This window comes from Myotis yumanensis, unplaced genomic scaffold (genome assembly GCF_028538775.1).
Source record: "Myotis yumanensis isolate MYYU_CA2020_CCGP unplaced genomic scaffold, mMyoYum1.0.hap1 SCAF_12, whole genome shotgun sequence".
Taxonomy (NCBI): Eukaryota; Metazoa; Chordata; class Mammalia; order Chiroptera; family Vespertilionidae; genus Myotis; species Myotis yumanensis.
In genome coordinates, this window is record NW_027223763.1 from 11,743,098 (window position 1) to 11,765,669 (window position 22,572).

At 51.2% G+C, this 22,572-nt stretch overlaps 1 protein-coding gene across 3 annotated transcripts in view; it reads right to left on the minus strand.

Moving 5' to 3' along the window:
• The window catches only part of ASTN2 (astrotactin 2), a 759,574-nt gene that overhangs the window by 227,223 nt on the left and 509,779 nt on the right, over positions 1–22,572 (minus strand). For all 3 annotated transcript variants that reach the window (XM_070430790.1, XM_070430789.1, XM_070430788.1), the window contains 2 exons: positions 5,017–5,141; positions 1,113–1,217 (listed from right to left, as the gene is read on the minus strand). In XM_070430790.1, the coding sequence (XP_070286891.1) occupies positions 1,113–1,217; positions 5,017–5,141 (230 nt within the window). The remainder of the gene's footprint in view (positions 1–1,112; positions 1,218–5,016; positions 5,142–22,572) is intronic.

The window sequence follows — 22,572 nt, forward strand, 5'->3', positions numbered from 1 at the left end:
GCGGGGCCAGTGGGGGCAGATCCACCCTCTGCCCACCCTGGGGCCTTATTCTGAGAGAGGCTCCCAGAGCGAGCTGGGAGGGAGGGAAAGAAAGGGAGAAAAGGCTGTGAGCTGGTGGGTGCTGTGTGTGTCTGTGCGTGTGTGCAGTTGTGAGTGAGTATGAGTGCCGGCCCCGCCTCCCTAAGCCCTGTCCCCGCTGCCACAAATCCCCACCCACCAGAGCCTGCTGTGCACGCAGCCTGGGCTTTAGGTTGAGCCTTCGGTCGTTTTGGATGAGATGGACCCTGGTTCTTTATATATATAGATTCCCTGATCAAACATGAGCACCGGCCATGTGCTGATTCTCTGTCACAGAGAACACAGAAACGTTGGACCCCAGCCCTAGCCGCGGTCTCAGATCTGTGGGTGAAACAGGAGGACTCAGACAGGAATCAAGTACTTGATGTAGGTAGTTGCCCACAGGGAATTTCTCGAGTTATTCTAAGGAGAATGGGGAATGTGGGAGGTATTGCAGGATTCCCTGGGAGGGAGATCCAGACAGAGGGAACAGCATGTGCAAAGTCACAGAGGCATGACAGAACATGTCCCATTTGGAGAGCTACAAATGATCACCTTCGGCTCAGGGTTCATGTGGGTAAGTATGGATAGTATTTGTATATGTGTGCGCAAGTGTGTGTGTGTGTGTGTGTGTGTGTGTGTTGGGGGGATGGGGATGGTATGTGTTACTGTTGTATAGAAGATGAGCAGGGAAAGAAATCAGCCAGGAGGAGAGACCGGAGGAATCAGTGCCTGAGAACTTACACTTGAACTCTTTCAAGTTCATAAGTGGGACGCAGATTGTCCTTTAGCCTCTCCCTCCATTCATCCTTCCACACACTCCGTGCTCAGACACTCCTTCCTCCAGGAAGCCTCTCTGGGTGGCTCCCTCTCCTGTGCCTCGGCTGTCCCATTACTGGGTAGATGTCACGGTCTGTCTGCTGCCTGTCTGCTCTCCCTGTGAGCCCCTGGATGGCAGCTCCCCAGGGCCAGCACAGGGCCTGGCGCACCCAAGATCCTCGGGAACTAGTGCTGAATGATGCCAAGTCCCCTGGCTACGCGGGCGCGGTCCTCACCTGCTGAGAGGGTGATGGTGCTGAGCTTCACACGGTACAGGTTGCTTCGGACCCTCCACTGCTGCACCATGGGGTAACCCATGGCCTCGTCATACCTGATGTCTCCTGGGGAGGGAACAAGAGGGCCACATGAGCCTAGCATTTAGAGGCCTCACATCACACCGCCGCCCGGCATCCCCAGGCTCCGGGGGATGGCACCTCTTCTAAACAGGCAGGGGCTGGGCCTCGGGTCCGGGCTCTCACGGGGGCTGACAACTTTATCTGGACCCCAACTCCAGATCTCATCCTGGCCTCTGATTTCAACCGCCTTTCATCTCTGCCCAGCAGCGTGTGAGGCCCTTTTACCCTACAAACAAGACTGGCTTTATGGGCTCATCGGGCCCTGTTGGCAACATGCCATGGGAAACCAGACATCTCAGTGCCTCAGTTTCCCCGTCTGACACTGCTGCCACCTACGCTGACCTGACTCCTTAGGCACATTGTGAGACTCAAGTGAGGGAACGAGAAATGCTATACGTAAGGACCCAGGTCACTAAAGTACAGCCCGTTCACCACGGATCGCCAAGGGCTGCTTTCACGGGACGGACCCAGAGAAGCAGTGATGTAGACCATTGTTTCCCAGTGTGGAAACATGAGAGGGTCACAGGTGTCCTGCGAAATGCACGTGTGAATAAAAGGTTCCCATTTCAAGGCAGACTGAGAAACACTAGCTAAGCAAAGTCAAACGCTTCCTTTTAAAACACTGTGGTTTCTCAGAACTTGAATAGGTTAATAAGCATGTAAAAGCTCCCAGCAGGTAGGGTATAGCACTCTGCAAACCTCTTTAACTACGGAATCCCTTTTCTACAGAGAACCCGCTGGAACTCACATTCCATGGAATACATTTTGGGGAAAGAAAAGTATAGAGCAAAAATAAACAACAACAAAAAAACACAACAAAATGTTAGCAAGCGGCTAACTTTGGTGGTGGGTGTATAAAGATTGTTGCTTCCTGATTTATATCCGTCTCCATTTTCTAAATCTCCTACTCGGAGGGTTTCAAACTCTCTTTGTTATAATCAGAGAAGAAACACATGAATAAGGCTGGTCACATCTGCAGTTATTATCGCTGTTGTTGTGTCTCCTCTGCCAGCGGCAGGCGCGTTTGCCATCCTTTCCCTTTGCCCCCTGGTGCGGAGGCGCTTAAAGAGATATTTGATACCGAGATTAAAATGAGAATCTCATTGGAACCAGTGATTTCTTTCTGGACATTACTGCAGTATTAAAGTTGTCCATTATTGTCAACTTCCTGTTTTCCTCCGCAGCCTTTTCAAAAGTAATGCACTTTTTTCTTAGAGGCTTTCATTTTCAAGTAAAATATTCATGGCCTCCAAAGATCTGCCCACTGGAGCAAGGCCGTTTTGTTATAAATATGCCCTCTCTGTCCTCTCCTTCCTCTGCACGGGTGGGGAGAGGCGGGCGGTGGGTGGGGCAGGTTGGGGCGGTGTGTGGAGTCAGGGCAGAGGCCACAGTCTGCACAGGAAAACCAGACACCAGTGTCCAGATAGTCATACTCATCCTAGTCCAGACCAAGCATGGAGGGCGTATTGGCAATTGGGCTCCATCCCCAGGAGACGGGGCAGGCATAGGAATGCAGGCTGTGGATATAGCTCGTCCACTAGGTGGCGTGATGTCCAAAAGAAGAAAAAAATACTGCTGCTTCTGGTTACTGAGTCTTAGCCCATCGCTGGGCCTCCCCAGTAAGAGGTCATCACGCCACCCCTCACTTCCTCCCGCCCCCGGTCCTTTCTGGATCCCAACATGGAATAAAGGTCTTCCCGTGGGAGGTCAGCTACTTGAGGGTGACCCCGTGGTCTGCATTTCTCACTTCTGCAGAGCCTAGAACAGCGCCTGATGCACAGCGGGCTCTCAATAAGTACCGATGCACTGGCTCATTCACACTCACAAACCCAGCCCTGTTCTTCCTCCATTCCCGAGTCCATCTCACCCGACTCTCTCCTGGCTCCCCACCCAGGGATCAGAGGTAGAATGAAGGTCTGGGATGGGGGAAGGTATTTTTTCCTGGTAACGAAAAAAATAACTCTTGAAATGTAACTGTTCCTTTATAGGACACTTCCAAAGACCCCCGGATCAAAACAAATAATCCTACAAATTCATACCACTCATGTGCCAAGCATTTTACCTCCATGATCTGCAATTCTCACCGTAATCCTGAAGAAAATCACTGTTATGCCCCATTTTTCAGAAGGAGAAACTGAGGCTCAGAGAGGGAAACTGTCCAAGGAGACACAACAGTCAGTGACAGAGCCAGGTCCTTCCTTTCCATTGGAGCATAGCAGCCCCTTCCCCCAATGGACCGTGGCAATGGGGCTTTAACAGGTGGTGAACTCCCCGTCACTGGGGATATGCAAGAGGGATAATCACTCAGCAGAGATAGTGGAGACCTGATTTCCTCATCAGTAGCAGGAGTAGAAGCCCTTTACAGTTTGTCAGCTCGGAAATTCTATGATCTTACAATCTATGAAACATAAGAATTAAGGAAGGGACAGCAAGTTTTAGACACGTTTTACAAACATTTTTACATCCATGATTTCGTGGCATCTGCAACTGGGCTCCTCCCTGAAGTAGGACAGGTCACGGAGGTGATGCGCATGTGGATACAGCATCAGCTTCGGAGTGAAGACCACCTGGACTTAAATCCTGACTGGACTTTGGGCGAGTTAGATGACTTCTTTAACCATTAAAGGGGGACACCAGCACCCTTACAGGGTGACAGGGATTAACGCCTGCACAGTGCCAGGCCCCAGGAGACTCTCAACCCCCGGGGGTTCTCCCCGTCTGTGATGAGAGGACTTGTACAGGTTTCCGAGAGCCTGCGAGTGCTAGAGGGGAATGGACCTAACCCTGCCTTGTTTCAGGGCTTCCCTGGGGGACGGTTTCGCTCTCCGCAGGATGGCTCAGTCCTCCCTCACCTGGCCATTTTCCCTGGCCTGTAGCTGAGAACCAATACTGCCCCAAAAAGGCCGATCAGGGCCCTTCCACCTCAGAGAAGCCCCCAGGAAAAGGGGAGGGGAGGAACCGGGAAAGATGCTGAGGCGGGAAAGGCATTGTGGGACAGGAACATGGAGCCTCGGGAGCGGCTGTGAAAGGTCGCTTTCCATAAGGGGGAGAGAGCTATAGAGCCGAGTGAGCAGGACAGACGCCCGGAGCCATGGCACCAGGTTCCAGTCCCAGAAGATTTGCTGTGTGCCCTTGGGCAGGTCCCTTCACCTCTCTGAGTCTAGATTCCTCCCCTATAAAACAGGGAAAATCATACCCACCCTGCAGACGGCTCAGCGCCGATGGTCAAAGACAAGCTGGGTAACTGAAGTGCTTTCAAGTGAGAGAGGCTGCGGGGGGGAGGGGGGGGGGGTCCCCATTGATTTTACTTTAGAATGATTTAAAAATGAACCTCATGAAATAAGCCAGACAGACAAATACTACATGATCTCACTTATATGCAGAATCTAAAAAGTTGAACTTGTAAAAGCAGAGAGCAAAATGGTTTGGGGGTGGGGTGGAGAAAATGGGGAGATGTTAGTCCAAGGGTAGAAGGTCTGGTTATGCAGGATAAGCAAGCCCCGGAGAGCTGACATACAGAATGGTGACTAGTTAAAGATATTCTAGCATATACTTGAAATTTGCTAAGAGAGTGGACCTGGGCTGGGCTCAGAGTCCAGAGTCTCAGGCAAGCCCCCAGTTCTGCACATAGTAGGAGCCCCCCAAATGGCAGGTCCCTTGCACACCCCGTCCCTCAGGAAGGCAGAGGTTCGGTGGGGCCTGCCTGGGAGGTGCTGAGGACTGATCGCCCCTGAGACCAGGTGTGCGGTCAGGGAGGCTGGGGAGGGGTCCGCACGTGTCTTACCAGTGAGCAGCTGAAGGTCCGGGAGGGGCTCGGAGAGGACCCCCCGGCACTGCTCCTCCACCGGCAGCGGGATCACCAGCAGCCCGTCGGCCAGCTGCGGGAAGTCCTTGATGAAGTTGTTCTCCCTGTGGAGAGGAGCAGAGAGACTGCCAATGGAGGGAGGGGAGGCCGTGCGCTGCAGGGCTAGGAGGCAGGGAGCCGTGGTCCGAACAGAGGAGGCTCAGGAGTGGGCAGGTGCCTTTGCTGCGTTACCACTGGCTCCCGGATCCCAGCCCTGAGAACATGCTGTAATGACAGGCGCTGGCATCTGGCAGGTGGGGCTCAAACCCTGCCACCCCTTACCAGCTGTGCCATCTTGAGCAAGCTAGGGGGTCCTCTTAGAACCTCAGTTTCCTTGTCTATAGAGGGGGACCTCAGGGTAGTTATAAACACTTCATGGGCTAACCCTGCCAACTGCTGAGGACACAGTCTGAGGCTCTAGAAACCGCGAGTTTGGCTCCTAAACGGCCATTGCATAAGCGATGCCGATGGTGAAGGAGGCGGGGAGGGAATGGAGAGCAGCATGCAGTGCTTGAAGAAGACGGGTGAGGGCAAGCTGGAGAAAGAGCGGCTTGAACGACTGGGTGTTTGCCTGTTAAAGTAGAAGGACCCCACAAGATCTTTGGATTCAATCTCCTCCTTTTAGAGACGGGGAGGGCAACTGAGGCCTGGAGAAGGGCAGTGACTTGCTCAACAGCAACCAATGGGTTATCCTCAAACCCAGGTCTCCCAACTCCCAGGCTAGTAACCCTCCTGCCTTCACTTCTCCAGGTGCCTCTGTCCCTTACCTGGAGGAAGAGGTACAGAAGGCAGACCTCTGGGTGACCCCAGGTTACTGAGCCCTGAACAAAGGTCGTCTTAAGGGGGGGGGGGGGGGGGGGCAAGAGGGGCAGTAATAGTGCATCACAGGGAGGCAGGCTTTAATCTTCTAAACAGACCTGCCTAAAACCAGAGCCGCCTGCCAAGAGAGGGGGTGAGCTTCCTGCTTCTGGGAGTATGCAAGCTGAAACCTGATAGGCACTTGGCACGGATAGCATTCTAGGGCATTTCTGTATTAAAATTTGACTTTTGAGCCCTAGCCAGTTTGACTCAGTGTCAGTGGTTAGAACCTTGGCCCACAGACTGAAGCGTCTCAGGTTCAATTCCAATCACAGGCATGCACCTCAGTTGCAGGCTTCATTCCTGGCCGGGGTCACTTGCAGGAGGCAACCAATGGACATGTCTCTCTCACATTGATGTTTCTCTCTGTCTCTCCCCCCTCCCTTTCACTCTCTCTAAAAATCCACGGGGAAAAATATATGCTCAGGTGAGGATTAACAACAACCAAAAATCTGACTTTTGAGATCCTCGGAGTTAGAAACACTGATAATGATCTGGAGGAGGAGGAGAAAGAAGAGGAGGGCAAGGAGAAAAACAAAAAGAGGGGATGCTTAGCACTTCATCTGCAGCCTTGAAATGAGGTTCAGAAAGAGGAAAACAGAATCTGGGAGGCAGCCCGAGGGCGCCCTCAGGATGGCTGGGGGCCTGCTCAGGATGCTCCTTCTTGGAGGAAGGTGTCCCCCCTGAGCTTCCAGGAATCAGGGGTGGCGGGGCGGGGGGTGTTTTGAGGAAGCACCTGAGAAAGATGGAGAAGATGGAAGGGTGGGAGTTCACAGGCCAGGCTGGGAAGGAGGCAAGGACAAAGCAGAAGTGACAAGGCAGCAGCAGCAAAGACCAAGGAGGGTCCCTCAGGACTGGGCCCCTCTGTGCCACCTGGGCGACAGCCGTCCTGCGAGGCCTCTGCCAGCAGAGGGCGCCCTGGGCCTTTGCATCAATCAGCTCTCTCTGGAGGCAAAGCAGGGATGTGAGCCTCCGCCAGAGGGGAAGTTCCTCTGCACTGGAAGCCACAGTGGGAACCTGGGCAGGACAGCAGCTTTGGAACCCACCCGCCTGGGATGGGTGTCGGAGGCTCGCAGGGTGCGGGCTGACCCTCAGGCTCAGGCAGAAACCAAACTCAGGTTCTCAGAGCTTGTGAGTAAGTGTGTGTGAGTGAGTGTGTGTGGGGGAGATGGGGGTGGGGGGGGGGGCGGAGATGAGAGTGTGTGTGAATGAGACTGTGTGTGTGAGTGAGCGCGTGTGTGTGGTAAAAACTACCAGGCAACTAACTAATCCTAATACTAGGAAGAGAGGAAGGAGAATGAGTAATACTGATTGATCGATCATATTTGTTAATCATCAGCTCTGTTCTAGGTCGTGTGCCAAGATATGTATGTCTAAGAGAAAACTATTTTATTCCCAAGCTGTAGATGAAGAAATGGATGCTCAGGGAGGTTAAGGGACTTGTCCAGCTGAGGTTCACAGGTAGGAAGTGGCGGTGGCCTAGACCCCACGGTAGTCAATGGGGCTCCTGACTCAGTGCCTGGCACTCGGAAAACAGGCTCAGTGAATGGATCGGAGCCTGGGCTCTGGGTCACTGGGTTAACCAGGCTGTTCTCGTTTACAGTCAGAGTGGACTGTGCTTTTGTGCCCATGACTGTGGCTGCATGCACACGTGTATGTGTATGTGTATGTGTGTGTGTCTGTGTGTGTACGTGCATAAGTGGACAATGTGTTTCAAACAGCAACGGGGCCACTATTCCTTCGATAAACATTCCCCCCAAACATCTACAAAACAGTTCCTTCTTGACTGACATTATATGGAAACAATAGATCAAATTTTAAAAATAGACCCTGGGCCCCGTGCACTCGACAACTCTGGGAATGACAGGCCTCACTCATCCCACATGTCCAGGGAGACAGCCTGGGCAGTCCGGGGAGGTGCCTCCACCCGTGAGGACCAGGAGAGAATGCAAGTGCTGCAGGAGGTCTGCCCGGCCTCCCACCCAGCCCTGTGTCCCCTTCTGCCTACTTCCCTGAGCACTGCCTGGCCCACCCTTTACAGCTGCACCCACTGTCCCTGCATTCCTCTCACAGGCCGTGCTTGCTGCCTATAAAAGAGCCTCCTGAGGTTTTGCCCTCTCTCTGGAGAGCTTTTGCCCCCACCCCCTGCACCTGGCCAACTCCCCCTGATCCTTCCGCTCCTACTGATCGTTCTGCTCCTACTGACCCTTACGCCCACACATTATGTCTCTGCCTCTGAGGAATCTTCAGGGACCAGTTCTCCCGTCGCATTCTCTCAGAGCACCTTGCTGCCTGCTTCTGCAAAGAGCTTTGCGGTTCTCACCAGAGGGTGCTCATGGGGACCTTATTTGATACTTAACACTCGCCCTTGACTCTGAGTCCAGGGGACCAAGGCTATGCCTGTTCCATGTCCAGCCACCTTGACCCCTTCGCACCCATCCCCCTCACCTAGCGAACTGCATGCGGAGTGGACGCTCAAGGAAGACAAGGAAAGGAAAACCAGAGACGCACGTGCTAACCTGTGTATGACCTACATCTTGAGAGTTCGTTCTAGTGTTTTATCTCAGGACTGCAGCATGCTTCTGGGATCCAAGGCACATCGGAGACTGGGGTCTAAACTTCCAGCTCTTCCACAGAAGCTTACAAACCTTTCTTCCTCTAACTTCTTATGTGCATAGGCACCTGTTCCTGTGGGGCTCAGCTAGGGACCAGGAACCCCTCTGAGCTCGGAGGACCAGAGTGGAAAGGTGATCTCTCCAAGCCGGGGCAGGTCAGACCTCCCACTCTTGGAGTGCACGCGCATGTGTGGGTTGGCATCACATCGGGGTGGAGGTACAGAGCTTGGGTGGGGTGAGCAGTGCCAGCAGGGAGAGCCTGGTCAAAAAGTACCTCTGCCCCGAAGCCATGCCCTTTTCCCAGCTGGAGTAAACCTTTCCTGTCACCTTTCTCGCATGCATCTTGCTTGTGAATGGATTCCAGGGGTGGCCTTGGGATCTGGTAGTGGAAAGGTCATGGGCTCAGAGGTCTTACAGACATGGATCCAAATCCTGGCTGAGTTGGGAAGCCTTAGTGACTTTTATGAGCCTTAGTGCCATCATCTGTAAAATGGGCACAGTCAGGTTAACTTCAAGGGGTTGGGAGGATTCGTGTACAGTTATCTTTAATGCTCATTCCGTTGCCTGCATCCCACACTAGATTCTGAATCTCCTGAGAGCCTGGGAGAGCCCAGCACAGTGCTGGCTCATGGTAGAACGCCCCTAAGTGTCTGTTGGACAGTGCGTGGAGGTGAGAGTCAGGCCTCTCCACCCTCCTGCCACCTGCAGTGACCACTAAGGGCCACAAACCTGAAGGGCAAGGTGCACCAAAGGCAGATGCACCTTGTTGGGTTCCCTCAGATCAGACCTGCTAACAACAATAACAAGCCAGGGAAGCCGGACTCAAACGCCACCTCCCCCAGGTTTTCCCTGGCCCCCCTTGAAGAGTATGTGTGAGTGTTTTGGATACATTAATACACAGCGACCGACCAGCTGCTCGCAGGAGCCCATCACCCCTCAGTTCTGGAGAAATTAGCATTTAAATTGAGGTATTTTAGGGAAGTAAATCATCCTGGAGAAGCCAGCGCTGTCTGCAGCCTTTCCTTGTGGAAGGAAGCTAGGAGCTTTGGCTTTGAGCCGCTGAGTTTGCAGGGAGGGGTCCACTCTCCCTGGCTCCCCCTGGGCTGCCCAAAGCCACCTGAAAGGGCGGCATCAAACTCTCAACGCCAATGCAGACACCTCCCTGGGTTTAAACTGTACCCCCAACTAAACAGGAGCCGTTCTGCAACTTGGGGGACGGGGAGGAGACTGGCTGAGATGCGATTTCCTCTGTGATCCAGCATCTGGGAGACCTGTTCTGAGGGTGGCTCTGTCTCTGCCTGGCTGGGTGCTCTGGGAAAGCTTCTCCCTGCCTCTGGAACTGGGAGGGGGAGGCGGGAATACAATATGGATTTCTCTGGAGCCCAGATGGAAAGGCACTAGGCTAGACTTTATCCATTCGGTAGGCACATGAGTCTCTAGGGTCTGGTAGTATTTAAACCAAGCCCACCCTCCAGCTCCGCCCTCCTCAGGGATCAGCAAGAAAGTCCTTTCTCGGGTGACCTGCTTCTTCCTTATGGGTCTTTCTTCAAGTTCTCTGGTCAAGCACTCCAGACCTAGTCCTTCTTTCATCAGCCTTTCACCAACCCATTCATTCAACGCATCGTTACTATTATGTGACAGGCACTGGGGATGCAATGCTGAAGCAGACATTCCCTGTCCTCAAGGTGCCCGTAAGCTGACTCTGTTGTGTCTTGAGCTACATCATAGTTTGGAAAGCCAGCCCGCACTGGCGGTGACGATTCCATTTCAAACCAAAGCTAAGCCTGGCCGACTCTGGCCACGGTCTTATTTTAATGAAGAGATGGTGCGGAGCTGTGACCTCCGGGGACTTCCCACCAGAGAGGAAAAGGGAGGAGAAACATTTATTTATTTATTTATTTATTTATTGCCAATCATGCTGGAGGGATTGGTGAGGAGAAAAGGCCTGAGAGGCACACCTTCTTTCTTGTCTTTGGAAAGTCAACACACCCTCCCCACTCACCCCAACCTTGACGGTGGTGTCAACAAATTCCCAAGATCCTAACAAGGGTTTGGGGAAGATCCCAGGGCAGATGAGCAGGAACAATGGGGCTTGGTCCCCAGATCAGATTATAGTCTGGGGAGGGAGTTTGGAGTCCCTTTAGCTAACAACCCAATGGTAGCTCCAGTGAGTGGGCGGCGGTAGGTGAGCAAGAAGCCAGCACAATTTAGTCCCCCAGTCCTGCACCCACAGGACAGAGAGAACAAAACTGATAAAACTCCCTGGCATATCCCCCTGCTTCCCTCCAGTCCTGCACCTACAGGATAGAAAGAATGAAGCTAAGACTCTCTGGCTTATCCCCCTGCCATGGAGTCAGGGAGGGGGAAGCCCTCCAGTCCTGCACCTACAGGACAGAAAGAATGAAGCTAAGACTCCCTGGCTTATCCCCCTGCCATGGAGTCAGGGAGGAGAAAGGGGCCAGAGATTAGAACAAGGGGCTTCAGAGTGTGAGGTCCTCGTGACTTGGGGCTTTGATAGTGGATTCTGACTTGTTGCCCCTGCCCAAGACCACCCATGTCACAATGGATGACAATACAAGAGTCCAGAGCCACGCTCAACAAGAAATCACATAGTGACTGCCAGCAAGGGTCTGGTAGACCTTGTCTGTGCCAACATTCTCCCATCAGCATCCATCCTGAGAACCGTGAAGGTGGGGGTGGGGAAACTGCCAGGTAAGGGAAAGACAGGACAGCTAGTTAGGGAGTTGAACTTTGGACTAAGTAGTTACCCTAAAGAGGATGTTCTGTATCCTTAATTGGCAAGTTGGAATACTTTTTTGCTATCAATGGAACGGATAGAGGGAAAGATCATGTCAGCTATAGAAAACTGAGAAGACTACATTGTTTTGCCTAACTGAGTTATAGTAGAAAAGTGTTTGAGCTCTTTACTCACTAAACAGATGATCATAGGTCAGAGTGACAAAGTGGAAGGTTCAAAAACCGAGGGAGTGTAGGAGAGGGGCACTTAACATAGACTGGGAGATCCGGAAGGCTCCCTGGAGGAGGTGAGTCTTGGCAGATTGGGAGGGGCTACCGGGGAAAGACCAAGGAAGGGAGGCATGGTTGGGTTATGCACGCATGAGAGAGAGAGAGAGAGAGAGAGAGAAGAGTACACTCACATAGCACATTCTAGAAGCTGAAAGAAGCTAAGATTTAGGATAGACAAGCTTTGATTAAAAGTGAAGATGAGCTGGGGAGGAGCAGGCAGGGATCAGACCTCATGGCCTTCTGAGTCATGTAGTGGACTTTATTTGGAGGGCAAGGTGACCCGCTGTAGGGCTCTCAGCAGAAGAGCGAGCGATACAGCCTGACTGGAGCTTTAGGAAGCTACCTGGATACAGGGTAGAGGCCGGGCTGGAAAAGGAGCAAGACTGGAGGAAGGGGGGCCAGTTCTGAGGCTTTGAGCAACCGGAGAAGATAGGATGGGGCAGCTGTGTGACAGAACGCTGTGGAGAGGCACAGATTGGAGAGACAGGAAGTAGAACCTGCAGGGCAACACTGTCAACTGCACATGGTGGGGGTAGGACAAGGAGTCATGGGATATGTTGGGCAGTGGTGACTCCAGGAGCCCATCTCCCTCAGATTCCCTTTCATTGAGTGCTAGAGCTCTCTGGGCACCTTGTTCTCACTGACCGTGGCCTGAGAGCAGACCAGTGTGGCTTGGCCCATCATGGAAATCCTTGCCTCCTTTCTGCTTCCACCTACCCCAGCCCACCTCAGCTCCACTGCTCCACCCTAGCCCATCTCAGCTCCACTGTTCTGTGTGAGTCCCGCAGAAAGACAGCCAGATCTTGAATAAAGCCCCCAGCCCTGCATGGATGCTCGACCACCTCCAGATAGAGGCTTTCAGGGTGGCCACCTCTTCCTGGGCAGAAGGCAGCTCACGATCCCTACCCTCCCGGCTCTTTCAAGGTTCAGGGTGCAAGCTTGCTTCACTGGATAAACAGTGGCCCACATGCACGGGCCGTTCCCACCTCAGCCAATGCTCACGCAAACGATGGGAGAGAGGACAGGGCAGAGAAGGGCCTTACTTAAAGGCTCCTGGGTTTGCAGGATCAGGACTGGCTGCCCATCCACATTCATGACGCCCAACCCAGAGCTGTCTCCATGGCATGTTCTCAAAGGTTAGCAGGAATGACCCCATCTGAACTGGGACTCCTTCAAAGCAGGGGCTGCATCGGACCCTCCTTGGCAACCTCCTCTGGGGGCCTTGCAGGCAGATCTCATGGTGTCATCTCCCCCGGAAGCTGTCCCTGAGGCCTGGCTTTGGGAGAAATGTCATTTTGCTTCCATAGCACTTGACTTTGGCTCTGATCTCAAGATGACCAGAGTCTGCCTGGTATGGTTGTTCTTTGCAGGTGTCTCCTGGCCCGATTCTGGAGCTCTCAGCTACAGGGATCTCTCTGTCTGATTCCCCTCTGCACCGCCCTCATCTACAGATCCTGACTCCAGGGTCTGGGACAGACACAGCATGTGAACAGCTGCCTGCTCTGACTTAGACCACACCTCCTCTCCCAGGGACCACCACAGCAGCCTGCTAGGCACTCTCTGCATTCAGTCTTGCCCTTCCAATTCATTTACCAAGCCACCGCCAGAATGGTTTTCTACAATGAGGATGCTAACTCAAACATGGCATTGGCTGCTTGTGTTAGTGTCCTGTGGCTACTGTAACAAATCACTTAAAACTCAGTGGCTCACAACAGCATAACCGGGTTACCTCATAGTTCTGGAGGTCAGGCGTCTGCCTTGGGTTCCTGGGCTAAAATCAACATGTCACTGGGGCTGCATGCTTTCTGCAGGCGATAGGGACATCTCAGGGGCCATCATTTTGCTTGCCAAGCTCCAATTTTTGCTTTGTTTTGTTTTATTTTTCCAGGAGGGTTTTGTCAATGCCTCTCCTGTCACATGGGAGTTTAATGCCCCTTCGCTGGGTTCCTGCAGCACCCATCCTCCCCTGCCCCAGCATTTTCACACTGAACTTGTTCTTGCTCATTCACTGTCTCCCTCACTGGGTCAAAGGCACAGAGAGCAATGGCCATGTATGTTTCACTCACTAATGTGCATCCAGTCCTGAGACACGCACGAAGGGCTCAGTGAATGCTTGTTCCATGAATGAATGCATGCCTCTTAGTCACATGGAAGTGTAGGGGAGACCATGATGTAGGGAACGGCTCTAGGGTCAAGCCTCGGGCTGACCTGTGGCAGGTCCACAAACAAGCCCCAGCCTGGAGGGCAGAGCTCTCCTAGCATAATTAAGCCTGACCTTGTAGCCCTCCCTAATTCCTTCCTAAGTAGCTAACGGGCTGTGGGAGGTACAGCAAGTGTTGCCAAAACAAGAACATTTGTATACATGTTAATCTACCCTTGTCTTAATCAGACTATAAAATAAAGCATCAGCTTGTAGTCTAGGTCTTTTGTGTCCTCATCCCGTCATGGGAGATCCACCGAGCCCCAGCTGTATTCTCTTGTCTTTCTTTTCTTCAATCCTTCACCGCCCCTCCTCAGGTCTACCCTTGGCCGTGCTGGCGCGGCGCACACATGTTTGGCCGTGGTCTTGCAGGCTCCCTCCTTTGGAGCCTGGGTTGTTGCCTTATACATGTCCATCTCCCTTCCCGATCCTCCCTTCCTTCCCTAGACATCCAGCATGCACTGAGTTGTTATTACAAGCATCATTTTTTAAAGCTAATGTCTATTGATTGTTGACAATGGGCTAGACATTACTCTAAGGACTTTGCACATATCTGATTTCACACTCACAATGACCCTTTGAGGTAAGTACTCTTATTCTAATTTTTTTAAGTGAGGAAGCAGAAGTACAAAGAGGTCAAGTGCACAGAACAAGTAAGCTGAACGCTGAAAAGTCTAACTCCATGCTCTTAAAAGCTATGCGAAAATAGGCTGGTAATGTTTCAATTTGCCCCTTAAATGAAATGCTGAAAAGTAAAGGTTGACTCATTGAAAATGCCAGTGTTGGTTGAATGTCCCAGGTGGATGCCCTCACTAATAACAGTAACGGCTCTTTGCTAAACAAATGCCATGTACGGTGGCACAGCCTTTCTCTTTCCAACCGTCTTACTATCTATAGACTGAATGTGTCCCCCCAGGATCTATATGTGAAAACCTAACCCTCAATGAGGCAGTATTTGGAGGTGGGGCCTTTGAGAGGTGCTTATAGAAGACCCCCGTGAATCCCTTGTCCCTTCTGCCATGGAGGACAAGCAAGAAGGTGCCATCCACGAACCAGGAAGTGCCTGTCACTGAATCTGCTTGACCTTGACCTTGGACTTCCCAGCCTCCAGAACTGGGAGGAATAAATGTTTGTGGTTTAAGCCTATGGTATTTGGCTATAGTAGCCCAAACAGATGAAGACACACCTCAACAATATTGCAAGTTAGGTATTATCTCCATGACGAAGGTGAGGAAATGGGCTCAGACAGGCGAGATGACTTTCCTAGGGTCAGGTTCCAGGAAATCAGGGCTGTCAGCTTCACTCCGCCACCCACCTGTCCGACCACGCCCACACCTGTCTGTCTCTCCTGCCTTCCCTCATTCACATGCTGCTATGGATGAACACACACACACACACACACACACACACACACACACACACAAGCACGTGACACCCGGGTTACCCATGGCACATGCTTTCTCTCTCTCAATGCAAAACAGCTTTCACCAGAGGCACCCAAACGCAAGCATTCCAGGCATGGCCGTTACTAACTCCTGCCCGGGTAATTGCGATCTAGAGAAACATTATCTTCTCGTCAGCCCCCCCCCCTCCCCCCACCCTCCTGTGTCAGCTCCAGGGTTCCTGTCCTGTCATAACATCAGAATGAGCTCAGCTGTGGTCACTGGGCCTTGGCAGCAGCTAGCTCAACTTTTCTTTTTTCTTTAATCCTCACCTGAGGATATGTTTATTGCTTTGAGAGAGAGATGAAGGGGGCAGGGGAGGGAGGAAGGGAAGGGAGAGGGGAAGAGAGAGAGAGAGAGAGAAGAGGAGAGGAGGAGTGGGGAGGGGAGGGGAGGGGAGGGAAGGGGAGGGGAGAAGAGAGAAACATCAATGAGTTGCCTCCCATACATGCTCGACTAGGGACCAAACCTGCAACCTTTTGGTGTATGGGACAATGCTCAAACCAACTGAGCCACCCAGCCAGGGTACCTGCTCAACATTGTCTGCCAGTACTAAGGGAAGGATTCAAAGGCCCTCACTGACACCTGGACATAAAACGTTAGAGTTGAAGGTGGGGAAAGTTCGACATCACTAGGTCCAACCTCTGCATTTCTCTAAGTACTATCATTATCTTGCTTTCTCAGATGCTATCCACGAGATCTGAAGAGGAAAATTAGCCTTTCCCAGGATCACACAGCCCAGAGGCAGCCAAAAGCTTAAGGCTTCGTGCACAGGTCTGCAGGGTCTGAGTGAAGGCTTCTCTGGCCTCAGGTGCCCTGAGCCTCCGGCGGAGACCACTGCGTAGCCCAAATCGCCCTCGCTAGCCCAGTCCCCGGCTGCAGGCTCCACTCCACCACCCCCAGCCCCTGAGGGGTCTCGCTGCTTATTTCCTCACAGTCAAGAGCAGAAGCCAAGATCCCAGTACCTTTCAAAACATTTCAAGCCCAATTAGGACCTTCATATTGTCATGCTCAGCGCATTCTGTTCTCAGGGTCCGTCCACCTGGGTCTTGCATGCCAGCAGCCCCCCAGTAAGGACAGACGCTCTTGCCGGATGGGTGCCAGGCCTGAGGCTACTGACTCCCTGAATCCTAGGGTGTTCTCACCAGTCCCCATGAACCCTCAGGCTGCCCTAGACGGGAGCCAGTTCTGTGAAGCTGTGCCACCAACCAGCCGTATGGCTGTGAGCAAGTCAGTTCCCAGCTCTGGGGTCTTTTCCGTGTGGGGTCATTTCTTTGACAAACCTAGGGGTCCCCAAATGTCTCCATCCCAGAGGGCTAAGAGAAAGCCCCCAAGATGAGAGCCCGTTACCGTGGGCACTTTGTGTCTGCTTTCTTACCTTCCTGGAAGCAGCCTTTGCAGCCAGATACATTGGGACTTGCACCCTGGTTCTACCTCCCATTCCCCATGGGGCCCTGGTTGAACCTTTTCTGAGTCTCTGTTTGCTCGTCCGAAAAATGGAAATGAGAATCCTCCTTGCCTCACACACTTGCTGTAAGGATGAAAAGAGTCCATAAGATGAGTTGCTTAGCGGAGCACTGAGAATAGCAGACTCTCAATCAATGGCAGCTATTGCTGCGGTAGCGGGCACAGTGCTAGCAGCTCTAGTTAACATTCTCAAAATGTCTGCCTTGATTAGCCAAAGTTTAGAGCTGGAATGGACCGCAAATTCTTTATTTAAAAAAAAACCTATTTATTTTTATTGATTTCAAAGAGGAAGGGAAAGGGAGAGAGATAGAAACACCAATGATGAGAGAGAATCATTGATCGGCTGCCTCCTGCATGACCGCTACTGGGGATAGAGCCCACAACCCGGGCATGTGCCCTGACCGGGAATCGAATGGTGACCTCCTGGTTCCTAGGTCCACGCTCAACCACTGAGGCACGCCAGCCGGGCTCAGATTATTTTCTTTTACTCCTTCCCAGAAAGCATACACAGCTTGTCCGAGTCTCATGATAGAGCTATAGTAAGACCCAGTACAGGAGGCTGCTAATGTGGAGGTCTCCTCTTTATGTCATGGAATTATTTTTCTCTCTCTCTCTTGCTGGTGGATTTGATTCTTGCCTAACCTCATGCCCTATTCCTGGCTCTAGGAGAGTTATTACTGCCAAAGGCAATGCCCAGCACGCCGTGGAGCACTCTTCCCGCCAGAGCAGGCGCTGAAAACCCTGCTGCTGTGTCTGTCTCCCCCACGCTGGGGCAGAGACTGGCTTCTCTCTCCTCTCCGGCCCCCAGCGCAGCGTCAGGTACATAGAAGATGCTCAAAAACGTGTGTGAGACTGAACCTGAAGTAGGTCAGACTCTCAATGAAAGGAAAAAGACGTTTCAAAACTCCTAACTTAAAGCAACAGACAGGAAAAACCAAAGCCCCATTTTCACAGACCACACGGCATCTATGCATTTGTAATAACTTCATTCCTTGTGGTCATTAGAGAGGAAGGACATCTTTAAAAATGTTAACATTTAAATCCAAGCCATGAGGGGCGTTTTAGAATCAGAACATGTGGCCCAGGGACAGCTGGCTCTGGGGTAGATGTGTGGCCGGGATCACATCGCTGAACGTTCCCTCTCCCTTTCGTCTTTCCCATCCTCCCCAGGGCACCTTGGAAGTCTTTCCGTAGAGCCGCCTCTAATGAGCTTCACAAAATGAGAAACCTGCCGAAGTCAGAGAAATCTAATAGCAGCTGCTTTCTTGTTTGCTCTCTCTCCTCCTTGCTCTCTCTCTCTCTCTCTCTCTCTCTCTCTCTCTCTCCTTTTCTCTCTCTCTATTAGTCATTAGCAATGGAGAAAGAAAACCCCCAAAGGGAGAAGAAAGGCTACAATGTTTGCACGTGCCTTCTGCAACACGGTGCTAATGAGAAGACCTGACATCTCTCATGTCCCTTCTTTATTTAAATTCCCACAGACGTGCTCTCGGTTGCAGCGAAACCCAGAACCCAGCCAGTGTGGCCATTAGCTGGTTTACATCATAACCAAGGTGAAGTAGGCATATTGTTATAGGACAGTTGGAAACAGTTTTTAAGTGTTCTTTAAAACCAATGCCTACCAAGACTTTAAAAAGTATCTGGGAAAAGAGAAACCCAATTAAGGAACACAATTTTTGGTCTTTTCAAAATGTGACACCGAAGTATAAGTTAACCCAGGTTCTAAAACCCTAGCTTCCACCCAGCCTTGTTAGTTACTGGTCATGCTGTCATACACAGTCACGTGGTCACGCTGAGTCTCCGGGTTGTCTGTAATAACTCTACCCACAAGCACGGAGCACGGATCTGAAACCCCCCTCTTACTGGCCATATGATCCTGAGCAAACTATTTCATTTCAGGAGTCTCTGTTTCATTATTTGTATAATGAGGATCTTAAGAGTACCTACTTTTACCGACATAATTAGTAGGATCAAAAGGGGCAATGCATTGAACAGCCTGGCATATACTTAAGTCTGTGGTGATTACTATTATTACGGCTATAATTTATTTCTTAGTCAGAAGGAACAGGCTTCAGTCTTGCCTCTGCCTTTTGCAACCCTGAGTAAATTGCCATACCTTACGAAGCTTCAGTTTTCTCATTAGTAACAGGGACGACATAACAGTAACAATACTGGTGATAGTAGGTGTTGTGGAACTAAATGAGATGATGTGTGCAGAACTGACACCTGGCACATCATAGTGTTATTATTGTTATTAGATATATGATGTAGGTTTTAAAAAATAGAATGTGCAATTTAGAAATCCCAAAGAATTAACAACAACTTCCTGGAGCTACTAAGTGGTATGGCAAGGTTTCAGGATACAAGGATAATATATGAAAGTCATTTTCTTTCCTATACACTAGCAATGAACAAGGGGAACTTCAAAGTAAAAACGCAACACCGTTTACATTGGCACCAAATAATCTGATACACTTAGGTATACATCTAGCAAAATAGGCACAAGATCTATATAAGAAAAGCCATAAAACTTTGATAAAATAAATCAAAGATCAACTAAGTGGAAAGATATTCCATGCTCATGTTCAATATTATTAAAATGTCAGTTCTTCCCAATTTGGTCTATAGACTCATTAAATCCCAGTACTTCATTCTGTTGACATTAAGAAACTCATTCTAAAGTTTACTATGGAAAAGCAAAAGACCCAGAATTAACCGGCCCAACACTGAAGGAGAAACACAGAGGCAGAGAACTGACATTGCCCGACCTTGAGACTAACTATACCATTACAGTAGTCAAAGCTGTGTATATTAATTAGTACAACAATAAACACGAGGTTTGATGGAATGGACACAGAGCCCAGAAACAGTCCCACATAAAACCAGTCAACTAATTTTATTTTATTTTATTTTTAAAATATATTTTATTGATTTTTTACAGAGAGGAAGGGAGAGGGATAGAGAGTTAGAAACATCGATGAGAGAGAAGCATCGATCAGCTGCCTCCCGCACACCTCCTACTGGGGATGTGCCCGCAACCAAGGTACATGCCCTTGACCGAAATCAAACCTGGGACCCTTCAGTCCCCAGGCCGACGCTCTATCTAGTGAGCCAAACTAGCCAGGGCAAACCAGTCAACTAATTTTTAAAAATGTTGTTTTTTTAAATTTATTTCAGAGAGGAAGGGAGAGAAAGATATATATAGAGAGAAACATCAATGATGAGAGGGAATCATTGATTGGCTGCCTCCTGCACGCCCCCTACTGGGGATCAAGCCCGCAACTCAGGCATGTGCCCTGTCCCAGAATCAAACCGTGACCCCCACCCTGCTTCATAGGTCGATGCTCCACCACTAAGCCACATTAGCTGGGCTAGTCAACTACTTATTGATAAAAGAGCAAAAGCAACTCAGTGAACAAGAGTCTTTCCACATACTGTGGGGGGTTGCGGGGGTGGAGGGGGGATCTAAACACAGGCCCTATACTTTTCACAAAAACTAACCCCAAATGATCATAGACCTAAATGTAAAGAGCAAAATTATAAAAACTTCTAGAAGATAACATAGAAGAAAATACTGTTGATAATGGATTTGGTGATGCATTTTCAGATATAATACCAAAAGAAAATGCATTAAAGAAAACAAAAGATAAGTTGGGCTTTGTTAAAATGAAAAAAAAAAAACTTCTACTCTGTTAAAATGAAAGACAAGTCACTGATTGGAAGAAAATATTTGCAAAACACATATCTGATATAAGATGTGCATCCAAATTATACAGAGAACACTTGCAATTCCACAATAAGAAAACAAACAAGCAGATTGAAAACAGGAGCAAAAGAGCTGAACAGACACCCCATCAAAGAAGATCCCCAACAGATAAGCATAGGAATAGATGCACAACACTTGTCATTCTGAAACTGCGAGTCAACGAAACACCACTACGTAACTATGAGCAAGGCTACAATTCAAAACCCTGACGATGCCAAATGCTGGTGAGGATGTGGAGCAACTGGAAGAGTTCATGGCTGGTGGGAATGCAGCCACTTTGGAAGAGTGGCAGATTCTTACATTGATATTTCAGTAGTTGATATTTACCCACAAAAATGGGAAACTTACATCTTCACAAATCCTTGCACATGAATGTTTGTGGCGACCTTATTCCAAAAGTGGAGGCCGCCAAGTTATGCTTCAATGGGTGACTGGGAAAACAAACTGAGAGAGATCCATATAATGGGTCTCTCATATAAGCCATCAAGACCCAGAAAGACATGGATGAAGTATAAATGTGTGTTGCTAAGTGCAAGGAGCTGAAAGGCTACATGCTGTCTGACTCCAACTACATGACGTTCTGGAAAATACAAAGCTGTGGAGACATGAAAGATCGGTGGTTTCTGGGAGTTCAGGGATGAATAGGTGGCTTGGGGGACGTTTAGGGCAGTGAAACTATTCTGTATGCTACTGACTACTGTAATGGTGGATACATGGCATGATGCATTTGTCAAAACCCACAGAACTGTACAACATAAAGTGTGAACAATGGACTTTAGTTAATACTAGAGGCCCACTGCATGAAATTCATGCATGGTTAGGGTCCCTATGCCTGGCCAGCGATCAGGGCCGATCTGTGGGGTGACCGGTGGGGTGATTGGGGGCCCCCGCTGGCACCTGCCTTGGCTGGCAGTCTGGCACTGCCCACTCACTGGCCCTGCCCCCCTTGCCACCACTGCCAGTCACCTCCCTCTGTGGGGCAACTGGCGGAGCCTTTGGGGGCCCCCGCTGTCACCCACCTTGGAGGTAACCAGCTGGGGGATCGCGGGGGGTGGGGGGGAGTGGCACCGCCCGCTCGTCAATTGGCCCTGCCCCCAATCGCCCCCCCCCCCAACACTGCTGGTCACCTCCCTCTGCAGGAGGACACTTGTGGGGCAATATGGGGGTGGTGCCAACCTGCTGCCTCTCTCTGCAGGGCAACCGGCAGGGCGATTGGAGGACCCCCTCTGGCACCCGCCTTGGCTGGCCTGGGGCCTGCGGGCTGGGGGAGGCTCCTGCATTGAGTGTCTGCCCCCTGGTGGTCAGTGAGTGTCATAGTACCTGGTCATTCCACCAGTTGTTTCACTGTTCGGTTGATTTGCATATTAGGATTTTATTATATAGGACTAGAGGCCCGGTGCACAAAAATTTGTGCACTCGGGGGGGGGGGGTCCCCCAGGCTGTGCCCTCTCGCAGTTTGGGAGCCCTCAGGAGATAACAACCTACTGGCTTAGGCCTGCTTCCAGGTGGCAGAGGGCAGGCCCAATCCCTAAGTGCAGCCCCTGGTCAGGCTCAGAGCAGGGCCGATTGGGGAGTTGGGGCCCCGCCCCGTCATGCACAGAGCAGGGCGGATTGGGAGGTTGCGATGCCACCCTCAGTCACGCTCAGGGTAGGGCCGATTGGGGGGTTGGGGCACCGCCCCCTGTCACACTCAAGGCAGGGTTGATGGGGAGGTTGCAGCACCACCCCCTGTCATGCACAGAGCAGGGCCGATCAGGGGGTTGGGGCGCTGCCCCCTGTCACACACAGAGCAGGGCCAATCAGGGAGTTGGGGCGCTGCCCCCTGTCACTCACAGAACTGGGCCCATCAGGGGGGTTGGGGCTCCGTACCCTGTCACACACAGAGCACGGTTGATCAGGGGGTTGGGGAGCTCCCCCCTGTCATGCACAGAGCAGGGCCGATCAGGGGGTTGAGGAGCTCCCCGCTGTCACTCACAGAGTAGGGCCGATCAGGGGGTTGGGGCGCCGCCACTGTCACACTTGGGGCAGGGCTGATGGAGAGGTTATGGCTCTACCCTGTCACACACAGAGCAGGGCCGATTAGGGGGCTGGTGCGCTGCACCCTGTCAAACACAGACCCGCAGG